At 37.1% G+C, this 12,737-nt stretch overlaps 1 protein-coding gene across 1 annotated transcript in view; it reads left to right on the forward strand.

Moving 5' to 3' along the window:
* Nucleotides 1-12,737, forward strand: part of SPATA16 (spermatogenesis associated 16) — a gene marked incomplete at both ends in the record, with an annotated part of 238,626 nt that overhangs the window by 196,527 nt on the left and 29,362 nt on the right. Inside the window, 3 exons of the mRNA XM_080696395.1 lie at nt 316-428; nt 9,066-9,230; nt 11,947-12,030. Coding sequence (XP_080552521.1) covers nt 316-428; nt 9,066-9,230; nt 11,947-12,030 — 362 coding nt within the window. The remainder of the gene's footprint in view (nt 1-315; nt 429-9,065; nt 9,231-11,946; nt 12,031-12,737) is intronic.

Genomic DNA, 12,737 nt, shown 5'->3' on the forward strand with positions numbered 1-12,737 from the left:
GATAATGTTTTTTTCACATCTCAGGAAAAATATGCTCTGCAGAGATGGGTGAATTGTTATAGGCTGTCTTTTAGATCTCTCAATCAAGAAACACAACAGAATGAATAAGTGACAGTTTCTGAAGGGCAATGTCTCCTTTGCTTTTCTCCTCAGAGATCTTTCATTGTTTTCCATATGGTCTAGGTTTGGGACTCTTGTCTATACTAAAGATTTCATACCTTTTAATAGATATATCTATTTGTAGCTTGCTAAAGAAAGAATTTTTAAATGAAAGCCATGGAAAACAGTATAAAAGTTTATTGTTACAATTTCTAGAACATAAAACTCCTTTCAGTCTTCTGACCAGAGAAGACACAGTGAGACACATGGAGACAATGGGAAAGCGGATCTTGCCAATACTGGATTTTATTCGAGGCACCCAATTGAATGTAGGTATATGAATCTGTTTAATTTGTCCAATCTACAAACACTAGAAAATTCTAGAAGTATGGAAAGTTTAGAGAGCAAATATTATAAGTGTTGAGGGATTTGAGAAACATTCATAAAAAAATATTATTTGTAAAACCAAGTAAATTTTAGTTAATGACTTTATTCGTTTTATATTGTAAAACATATTACAATGCCACACTCTGTAACTTCAAGTACTTATTAAACTAGTGTTGCCTTTAAAGAGCTTTTTCTTCATGCCTTCCTGATAGCTAATTCAAGGTTGCAGAGAATTTCTCATTACAAACCAATAACAAAATTTTAGTAAGCACAATGTTTTCCCTATTTCATTTATTGATCTGTTGCTTATAACCATCTTGTTAACTATGCAAGAATTCAGAGCTGTTCAAGCTAGTGCCTCCATACCACACTGATGAATTGACTGCTACTCTAAACATTTGCACCTGATCTTTGTATAGCCATAAAGTAAATTATCTAATCCCTTTCTATGATCCAGGGAAAATATGCCTTTTCTACTATATGGTCTTAAAAAGAACAAAAATATGGCCTGAATTATGTGGTTCTCTTTCACAAAATTTAAGCCATTGTACTGAAAGTACATAAAGAGAACTTCTCATTAACAGACTATAAAGGCTACAGATTTCTCCTCTTTTAATATTTTTCAAAAGGCCCATAAGGTGGAAATTTTAAGGAATTTTCTTCTTGTGGCTTTTATATTACACCATAGATTTGATGTTCTTACCTTACAAGGAGAATGAGGAGGTCATCACAAAAAGCTACTTAACATCTGTTCAGCGGTTTATCTGCTCAATAACATTATTCAGCAGTTTAGAAAACCTATAAAATGCCTAATCTATTCTCATTATTGAAAATTCTCTGCATTACAGATATAAAAGCACATTTTCAGTGATTTCCCTACAACCTGGCCCCTCCTTTCCAGTTGTTGCTCTCACTCATTTCCCCTACATTTCTTTTCTTCTTTTCTTTTCTTTCTTTTTTTTTTTTCCCTCTCATGCCATACTAGGGATTAAATCCAGGGACATTCTACCTCTGAGCCATATGCCCAGCAAGTGCTTTTTTTCTGTTTTATATTTGAAAGGGCATCTTGCTGAGTTGCTGAGGGGACATGGCCAGATCTCGGGGGCTGTATCTGTCCCTGGCCACGTACCTCCTTTTACTGTTCTCTGTTTCCCGGCCACCAGGAGCTGAGGGAGGCTTTTTCTCCTCCACCAAGCCCTAAAGCCATTCCTACTGCAAGCCACCTTAGCATGGACTGATCTTTAAAGTCATAAGGCCTAAAATAAATCTTTCTTCCTCTAAGTTCTGCTTGTCAGGTATTTTGGTCATAGACACAAAAAAAATCTAACTAAAGCAGTCGCTGATCCCACTGTAAAGGCCTCACCCTTATAACCTCCTCTAACCCTAATTCCCTCCCAGAGGCCTCAGCTCCAAGCACCATCCCATTGAGAATTAGGGCTCAATATATGAATTTGAAGGGGAAACACTCAGTCTATCATAATCTTACTGCCCGTACTACAAATTTGGGATCTTATTCTGCAATTTATTCTCTAAGGTGTCTCTCTCTCTCTCTCTCTCTCTCTCTCTCTCTCTCTCTCTCTCTCTCTCTCTCTCTCTCTCTCTCTCCCTCTCCCACACACACACACACACACACACACACACACACACACACACACACCTACCTTCATCAGTCTCTCCAGTTTAAAATTCCACATTGATCATCAGGACGCCCAGAATGTTTCTCTGACAAGAAGCTTCACCGTGTCGTGTTGCTTGGTCTCAACAGAGCATGGCAGGCCTAGCAGAGCTTGAGTGCCAGGTGTCACAGAAGCGATCTGTCTTTCCATGGGCTCTTTGGCCCAGTGCCTGCCTTATCTTGCTGCTTGTCCAGAAACTGACAACATCATATGTTTCTGGCTCTGATCTCAGGGTGGGAATGCAGGTCAAGTCTATCCAAACATTGTGGACTGTCTCAACGTTGAGAACTCCCTTTTCACCTCTCAAAGGGCATTCTTAACACCTAGAAATTTGCATTGACTGTATCTTTATGCATTTAAAAAGGAAATTTAAAAGGTATATTTAAATAAATTCTTGATATCTAACTAACAACTCGGTCTTCTTCAGAATAAGTCTCCATTCGTTCTGCTAATTGCAAAGAATTCTATCAACTTTCCTGTGTTTGCTTCTGTAGGAAGTAATGGTTTTGGAAAACTGTCTCAAAAAGTTTTATTGGAATTGAAGTGACTGGGCTGGAAGGCTGCCAGGGTCCACAAGTATAGCCAGATATTTATTTATTGGTTTCTTATGTGCCCCGCCACAATGTCATAAAGCAGAATTGAATAAACTTGACTGAATAGGTAAGCTAGCTTAATGAAGCAGTAACGAGCTGGTAACTAGATGCTATTCCTGCATAGTTCCATTCACTGTGACCAAGCATTTCTCAACAGTATTTTCTAAGCTCCTCCTAGGTTTTTTTTTCTCTGTTCAGATATCACACATCATCCACGTGAATGTGTAGGCATCACACTGTCCTTATTGTTTAGTCTCATCTGTGACACTTTTGCCCAAGGCCATGCTCTGGGTGTGTACCTATGGCAAATCACTTCTCCTCTGAGCTGTTTTTTCTTAATTATAAAATCAGGCTTACCTCACAAAGTTGTTAAGACCCAAAGCACATAACCATGTTGAAGCACTCTGTAAAGTATTAAGAATTTTAGAAACCTTAATTATTTGTATTGGTGCTAATTTTCTTTGACAAAAGGGTTTTACAGATCTTTCTTTTCCTATATATATGCTGTAGACTTTAAAATTACTTATTCTTTTTTACATACTTTTGTTGATGCGCTGTTATTATATACCATACTGAGATATAGACTAATAGGAACATATTTCCCTTCAGGTCCCATCTCCTCCCTTCCCTTCCATGTACATGTCCTTGATTATGATTGATAATTTAATATATGTGCATGGCATTATTCTTCTGTTATGAATATTGTGATAGTGTCCCATGGAATTGATATTCTTTCCTTAGCTCACTTCCCTTAGATAACCCAGATGCAGAGATTTGTCCTTCACTACCACATAGACTGAATTAGAGGTGTCATCTTCAGCCATGCACTGGACCACTGCCCAACCAGGGCTGAACTTAAGGCTGCAGCTCTATAGCAACCGGCTCTGAGGAAGACCATCACCCCCACACATTTTGGTAGAAGAGAGCCAGTCTCCAATATACTTCCATTAGAAGTCAGTGACCAATGTCTTGGTCAGCATAGCTTCCTGAAGAATTCTAGATATTTCAATCAATCTTAGTATTTTGTTTGTCCACTAAGGTAAAGAATCCTCCATTTGGAACATTCGCATTTTCATCCAGGACTAGTAACTAAGAAATATACTTTATGTCATATATTTTCAGAGAGTTTTAAATTTTACATTGACAATATTCCTTAATGAAAATGACTTTGGAAAATGAAAATACAATGCAATAAAACTTCAGCATTCATAACTGTGAGAGATCCGAAAGATAATTCTGGTCCTTGGTGTAATACTATAACCAGAAACTGTTAAACAGCTTATAAGTTTGCAATATTTACATTAAGTCACATAAATGATGATAAATATGTAAGTTTCTAAATAATATTTAGGCAGTGCCAGGAATTCTCATAATTTGTTACCTAAGTACATTAAATATTTAATCATCTTTTAAACATTAGGTTTCTAATATCTATCTAGTGTCTTTAATTAGGAAAAAAGTTGGCTTGGCAATATATTGTTACAATATCAGAGGGAACTTTTTCACTGGTGGATCCAATGTTTAATTTTCTTCCACTGACATAAAAGAGACACAGTTTTGTTCTTCATAGAATATGTGTAAAAAGAATAAGTCAAGTGTGGTTACTATATGCCTGTAATTCTAGTACTTGGGAGGCTAAAATAGGAAAATCCCAGGTTCAACACCAGCCTCAACAACTTAACAAGGCCCTGTTTCAAAAACAAAAAATAAAAAGGTCTGTGGATATTCCTTGACAGTAGAATGTCCCTTGATTCAATCCCCAGTACCACCAAAAAAAAGTAAAAATTAAAAAAAAAATGTAAAAGCCAGGTGTTGGTGGCACATGCCTGTAATCCCAGTACTTGGGAGGCTGAGACAGGAATATTGAATGTTCAAGGCCAGCCTCAGTAGCTTAGTAAAATCCTGTTTTAATTTTTTAAATTTTTTAAAAGGTTAGGAATATGGCTTAGAAGTATAATTCCAGCCGGGTATGGTGGCGCCACTTGTAATCCCAGCATTCAGAAGGCTGAGACCAGAGAATTCGCGGTTTGCAGACAGCCTCAGCTACTTAGCAAGGCTCTTCACCAGTGAGACCCTGTTTCAAAACAAATAATAAAAAATAGGGCTGAGCGTGTTGCTCAGAGGTACAATGCCCCTGGATTCCATTCCCAGTACAGAAAAAAAAAAGTATAATACCCCTGGATTCAATCCTAAGTACCAATAAGTATATAAATAAGTAAATAAATGAATAAATAAATACAATTTACCTTCAATGAAAACATATTAAATATAAAATGAGTAAATTTTTTAAAATTTCCCTTCACCTAACTTCATTTGACACTCACAATGGGATAACACTGTATTGCCTTCATTTTCTTAATGAAGAACCTGTGGCTCAGAGTAGTAATAGAGTTAGGTTCCCACTGCTGGAAAATCTGGAGCAAGGACTGGAAATCAGATCCTCAGAATATTGCTCTGGTATTCTTTCACTAAAGCATATTACATCTTCTTGAATTAAAAGTCGGATCCTTGCTGGAGACAGAACATACATAAAACAACATGAAAATTATTTCATGGCTGGATTCAATCTTTAAAATGAACATTTAAGTGTATAAACATATTAGGCTGAGAAAATTAATTGTGTAAAGCTTCCTAGGGAACACGAGTGGTTAGACCCAGTGGGTGAAAAAGACAAAGGAGATTCCTAGTCTGACAATTATCTTTGTACAGTGCTCGACAACAAAGATTCTGGCGTTTTGAGAGTTATAACCCCCAACATTGCACCATCTTCCTGGTGGCTTCCAATCCTACTGAACATCAACCCATTGATCCCTGCGCTGACATGTTTTTCCTTCTTGGGTTTTTTGTACTTGTTTCACACACTACCTGATGGCACTCTGCTTTTCCATTTGTTAATTTTATTGGCTGCTGTCAGTTTCAAACCTTATATACTGTGCTTCCTGTGCTAAATGTTAAAGAGTTAAAATAATTCAATCTCTTGCCATGCATGAAGCCTCCACCAAATGACTTCCAAAAAAATGACCCAGCTAACCATGTTTTTAATACCTTGTTAATTTTACTTTTAATTTTCCCAAGTGAAGCATAAAAATGTTTACATATACACATTTGAAATGAACAATAATATGTTTCCTACCTCCTTCTTCTTTGCAATTAATGTGTACACATGTTATGCCAAATTAAATATATTCCACATAGATGAACTCGGGTTTTCATCAGCATTATATTGTGTTATATATATTGTGTTAGCACTTATTTGCCAAACTTTTACTCATAATTGATATTAAATCTAGGCAGTGCTCTGACTGAAGCCTCCATTTAAACTCTGTATTTTCCTAACTTCATTGTATGGATTTAAGGTTTTGCTTCTGTTGGTTACTTAATTACATGCTCTCCAGCAGCTAAGGAGCCTTTTGATCACTCCTGAAGTCTCTCTAGAGGGCTACCTCCCTTCAGATATATCCTTTGCTTTCACTAGATGGTTAAGCTAATTCCTTCATTTTTCATTATTTCCTTTAAACAACAACATTAAAACATTTCTTGTTGGCATTAGAAATTAATTTTCCTTTTTTTCAATCTATCTTTTACAAGCCCCTGTCTTGTATAGGTAATATTTTAATCTGTAACTTCCTGATAACCCAAATCGCATTTGTCTGTGAGCAAGGGAGGAATGAGGGATATTAGCAGTCAACTATATTCTTTCCCTAGTATCTTATTCATACAAAGCACTTCCTGTTTGTTATGCATCCAACAATCAGGCTAACAAAGCACTGTTGCCTTCCACTATTTTTATTTTCTTGATGTTTTGGAAAATTACACTAATAGATTATGTTCTCGAACAGGCTGCACTTGTTTCTGCTCTTAGGAGTTGAGTCACTGTACCACTTTCCTACAACTAGCCCCATTGTTTCTTTTAAAGAGGGACAAAGAAAGCAATTTTTCTTCAGAAAGAAAACTGTTTCTCCTCCAACTTGCTTTTCTCTATATGACAGAATGCCATTGTTTAGCTTCATGTCTAAACTGAATAGAAGGCTAGCTGTTTCATCAACCCAAACAGCAGATACCAAATTCACCATTGACAATCACCGCTCCTATAGGTTTATAGATTTTTATTAAAAATGATTAATCAACAACAACAAATTGTTGCGAATGGAGGACATTACTTGAACAGCACAAAGAGGTATTAGGAAGAAATAAAGCAAATGCCTAACCTTCACTTATTAACACAATTCTAGAAAAACACCAGCTTCTAGAGGTTGCTATCAATTAAAGTATGAGAAAAACACTTAAGAAAGAACTGCTTTCTAATTTCAAGTTGAAGTCCAAATGATCTTTAGTAATGTGTTTCTAATAATTTTTCTCTTTAAAGGAAATTCTCCTTTAAGAAAGAGAAACCATGTGTCTGCTTCCTTAGATTTCTGAAGGAAATTTTGTTTCACAAGTATTCACTAAAATAGTCTTTTATAGATACTAAGCTGTAAGGTAGGGATTTGTTTTCAGACTTCTATGTGAGATATTTGAATGTTTGGAAAGGCACTTAGAGAATTCATATTTCTAGGATTATATATCCAGATATGGTGATTCACTGAGTGAAGCCAGAACTCTTATTAACTGCCTGGTTAATAAAAGCCTAGGAATTCTGGTGTATGTGCTCCAGGATGGGTCCCATGATAAAGGGGGTCCTGTCGCCCAGACTTCCTCTTTTGAGCATGAGGATGTAGATGACGTTGCCAAACTAAATCCTCCTGTGACCTCTCATTTCTCAGCGCCCTCCAAACAGGGCAGAAACCCAAGGCCTTCATGTAAACCCTCACATGCCCCAATGTCAGAAGTACCTTTTCCTAAAAACAAACATGAGAATTTTGTGACAAATTTTGTCTCTCCTGTCAAACATCACAATTTGTGTTGAACTTCTTAGAGAATGCAGTTATAAAGACACAGGAAAATCATTTTATGCAATTGTACCTTATCCTAGAAGGATCACTTTATTGTAAGAAAACTTAAAATACTAATAGATTTGGGATGGGGAATCTTTACAGATGTGTAGAGTAGTCTGCTTCAAGATGGACCATGGCAGCTATTGAAATGGACCTAAGAGAGAGAGTGAATTTCTACAAGAACAAGGAACAAGTGAATAAGGCCAACCAATTAGAGCTAAAGATAAAAGCAGACCTAGAGTTTCCATGTAAGGCATTGGTGTCAACATAATTCAACATGCCCCAAACTTTTCTTTTATGTGAACAAGACAATCGGCAATTTTCATCTTGTCGGATGCTTTGGTGATGTAGATAAAAGTCACCTCCTTCAGGCAAACACAGCACTACAGGATCCCTACTAAGAGAACCTACAACAATTTCAGTCCAGTCTTTTCACCTCAGCCTAGCTCCTAGATGCAGGGCAACCAGCACAACAGTCTTGCAAAGTGCTCCCTTTTAGCCTGGCACAGTGGTGCACCTGGAATTCCTATAGAGGCTGAAACAGGAGGATTGCAGGTTGTAGGTTGATGGCCAGCCTCAGCAACTTAGCAAGACTCTGTTTCAAAATAAAAATAAAAGAGCTGGGAGTGTATCTTGGAAGTAGAATGCCCATTGGTTCAATACCCAGTACCAAAAGAAAGAAAACTCCCTTTTATGTATATTAACCTACTTGACAAAGTGTATGAACAATTTTCTAAAGTGCCAGAACATGATTTTGTTCTTCTTTATAGCTAAGTAGAATTCCATTGTGTGTATTTCCCATAATTTTGCAATCCATTCATCTGTTGATGGAGACCTACTCAGCAAAAAGAAGAATAAACTCATGTCATTTGCAAGAAGATGGAAAGACCTGGAGAACATTATGTTAATTGAGATCAGCCAAGCACAGAAAGAGAAGGGACATATGTTTTCTCTAATATGCCCAAACTAGGGAGCATTGGGAATACCAGAGGCACTCCAGATAATGGAGGGGAAACCTCAACAAAGCTCAAATGGAAGGATAGGAGAGGAAGAAGGCTGAGGTTGATTAATGGAGGAGCTACATCCGAATATGTGAAGAAGTATGAATATAGCATGATCAACCTGGACACTCATTGTTGGGAGGGGGAAGAGAAATAGGGGGAGGGACAGGGCCCCAAGCACAGTCTGAATGTATGGCATTTTCAATATATTCCATATAAAAATTTAAAAATAAATAAAGTGCCAGAAGGAAACAATTATTTGCACATTTCTTCAGAAGATGTTGATGTGTTGTCCTGAGCCCTGGCCTCAGTACCCAGGGCGAGGGCATGCCTGTGGTTTTGTTCTAATGTGTTTCCTTTGGCTGCTGAGTGCAGGGGAGCCTCTGTACATGCTCAGGTGTGGTGGAGAAGCTGCAGTACGCCAGCCTCCTCTGCCGGCTGCAGCGCGTCAAGGAGCAGTCCCAAGTGATTAATCAAGCCATGGCGGAACTGGCAACTGCTCCCTATCTACAGGACATCAGTCAACAGGAGGCAGAATTGGTAAGTACTTGTTTTTCTTTGTTTAAGGCTTTCATAGGCCTTGAGCCAACAGAGAAGTGATAGGGTCTAAAAAAAAAAAATAGTTGTGATAATAAATGGAGTCTGAAGGGAAATTATCCAACCCCTATTAAAAACTCTGATGAAGAAACTAATCTCGTGTGTGTGTGTGTGTGTGTGTGTGTGTGTGTGTGTGTGTGTTTGTGTTACTAGGGATGGAACCCAAGGGCATTTCTACCCCTGAGCTCTATCCCCAGCTCTATTTTTTTTTTTTTAAACGGTCTCAGTAAGTTGCAGAGGGCCTCACTAAGTTGCTAAGACTGGCTTCAAACCTGTGATCCTCCTGCCTCAGCCTCCCAAGAACGGTGATGTGTTAGGGACATAAGAAAGACTGATTGTTCACATAGTGTGCTGGGTCTTTTGTTTTAAGTAAAATGGAATTTTAATAAATTGTTTCTTAAATGTCAAGGTATGTTAAGATATGATCCTCTTCTACAGAAAAGTGAGAGAACAAAAGAGACAGGTACAGGAAAACAGCCCTACAAAATGCTCTCTGGCATTTTCTTAATCACCTCTAGCATTACCACCTATATTGGCAGTGCCAAAATACATGCAATAATACCTTCAAAGAAATCAGTCAGACATTATTTATTTGAGAAAGAAATATAGTGAGCCAAAATAGCCTTTTGTGTTTGTTTTGTTTTGTTTTTAACTAAACATACTAGCTAACTCAGAAAAACAGATATTTCGGCCTTACACAAACCCAATCAAAAACTAGTTGAGGGAACATCTCACAAAAGCAATTTTCAAACACATGTGTGTGCTATAATAACAATTAATATTAGAAATTATAATGCCTATTTGTAAAACTAAACAGCAAGCTGCCCATTCAAGGAAAGCTAAATTTTGCTCTATATGAAGATCTTTACTTTGAGGCTTTAATTGAGAATAGCTAAAGCTAATTATAGACCTGAATCAAATCTACATAGCAAGAAGGAGAACAGCCCAACTAATTACCTGTAGTTTTCAGATAACTAAAACAACCCTCCCTCTTTGAGCTTTTAAAGATGTAACCAAGAACTTAGCTGCCAGCATTCGTAATGATCCACTACACTTAAGAGTATATTAAATAAACACTGATATTCAGAGTAAGAATATGAAATAAATGGTCTGCCTGGCCAAATAATAAAACCATGCATACAAAAGATGAAAACTATGAAATAAGTCTGTTAATCAAGGGATTACTATGTCAAAACTGGCAGAGATATTTTCTAAGTCTTTATGGTTGTGTGCAAACGAACACCTTCTGAAAGGCTAAGTGTTTATCCTGCCATTCACAAGATATTCAGGAGTGCAGTAAGTATGGAGCTTTCAAAGTGCATATTATAGCCAGTTCTACCTGATTAATGCTCCTCTGAGATAAAAGGAAGCAAAGAAAATGTTAATTTAAGAAGCCAGAAAAACGTTGATCCTGTTTTCCTGAAAAGCACATTCAAGATTTAAATGAAAAAATATAGGGGAGTTCTCTGCACATAAGTCTTCCTAGCCACACATCTGTGGGTTTTTTTCCCCCTGCTGAAAACACTTATTTTTCAAAATACACACAAAGAGCACCAAATTAGCATTATTGACATATTTTTCTAACATGAAATTTTTCAGTATCTGAAACATTGGAAAATGGGATTTCATGGGAAATTTTCATAATTTATATACCCACCAAGAGAGGGGGGGATCACATGCATGTAAGCCAGATATTTAAAAAGTATATAGTTCTTGCAAGATTTCATCACCTGAAGTGATAGATTACTTTCCAGCTTCTGAGTATGGTTAACTGAGAAAATAAATTCTAGTAATACCTCATATGGTGCTTTATCAACAGTGACTGCTTAACAGGAGATATTTGCTTTATTCAAGTCTCTACCCTCTTACCTAAGCTCTGCACTATCTAAAGCACAGGAAGATTATCTAAGGGTTCATACTAGGGGGTGCCACAATGAACTGAATTGGTGTATGTTCTTTTCTTAGACAACTTTTCTTAAACCTTTGAATATCACATAGTTTATCAGAGCTTCATTACTTTGCAGCCACATATGATTATGTTTATAGGATTGCTTTCGACTGAACTGGGGTACATGTCTGTTCTGGACAAAGTGTGACATATTCACAACTTGCCTTTGGGACCTAAAAAAAATAAGAAAAAAAAACCTTTGTTATTTCAAAATTTTAACAAAAAAAATAGTAAAAGGACTTAAATGAGCTAGATTCTTTAAGAGTCAATAAAACAGCACATTTTAGTATTTTCCTCTGGTGAGCTTTTGCATGATGCTCAGAATTATGATACATTAGCCTCTGGAGAAATGCTGAAATGTGTTCATGTTCTACACACCATTTCCTGGAAGAATTAACTACCACCTTCACTCGTTACAATCCAAATCTGTTTTTAATAAAACATTAACACTTCCTACATGAAAACCTATATGTTTCCTACAAACGTTCAAGAAAGGTCTCTGCATTGTTTCAGTATTTTATATCTGCAATATTACGCTGTGACTTCTCCTTATGACTGAAGTGAAGAGGAAGTGGCAGCATTCACTGTGAGAAGATGAGTAATAAAATCATCAGCGTACAAATGATTTTTTAATTAGGTTTTAATCTGTGTATTTAGAGAAGTTATTTCTGTGCGAATTTCACACTGATAATTTTTATCTTGGTGCCACAGCTGCAGTCGCTAATGGCAGATGCTATGGACACCCTTGAAGGAGGAAGAAGCGATAAAGAACGTGTGTGGAATATAATCCAAAAGGTAACACTTTAAGCTGAAGGAAAAAGGTGCATTATTCTCAAGAAAGTGTCCATCTTGGGTCAAATTTATTTGGAAGAGAAAAAAAGGATTGGGGTTTTATTTTCTGTTTGTTTTCTTTCTTGAGTGAATGGAGCTTTCTCCCTGGAAGTGTAACCCAAATCAAATATGGATTTATTTAATCTGTTCCCTCAGGTCTGCTTCCCTTCCAACAGACTGTGGTCATATGCTTTCATGATTCTGCTTCATGATCACACTTATTTACATATCCTATTAACATTATCTGCTTCTTCAGTACTGGCTATGAAATTTTTGTAAAACCTTTCGATCCATATTTTAATCCATTCCCCAACTGTTTTCCCCAATTTTGTTACTTCAGTGAATGATAAAAAGACTAGCACACTGATGTTTGGGATGGAAGAGTAACATGCTCGTGGTTAAAGAGAGAAAACACCCTCCATTGGTCACTGGAGTGTAAATGCCATAAGCATTGAGATGTTGTACTTGGCCCCAGGCACTCGAGGGACTCCTGTGACACTGCAGGACTCTTTGAAAACATGAGAGCTGGTAATTAGGTCTCCAGTCCAGCTTAAGGCAGTAAATTCTGGTCAATCTCCCTGTTCAGTTTCCTCTCATAAGAACTCACACAGGAGACTACTGTCAGGCAATGTGAATGCATCAAAGCAAAGCCGCCTTCTGTTTAAGAGGGA

This window comes from Muscardinus avellanarius, assembly GCF_963383645.1.
Source record: "Muscardinus avellanarius genome assembly, chromosome: 5".
Lineage (NCBI taxonomy): Eukaryota > Metazoa > Chordata > Mammalia > Rodentia > Gliridae > Muscardinus > Muscardinus avellanarius.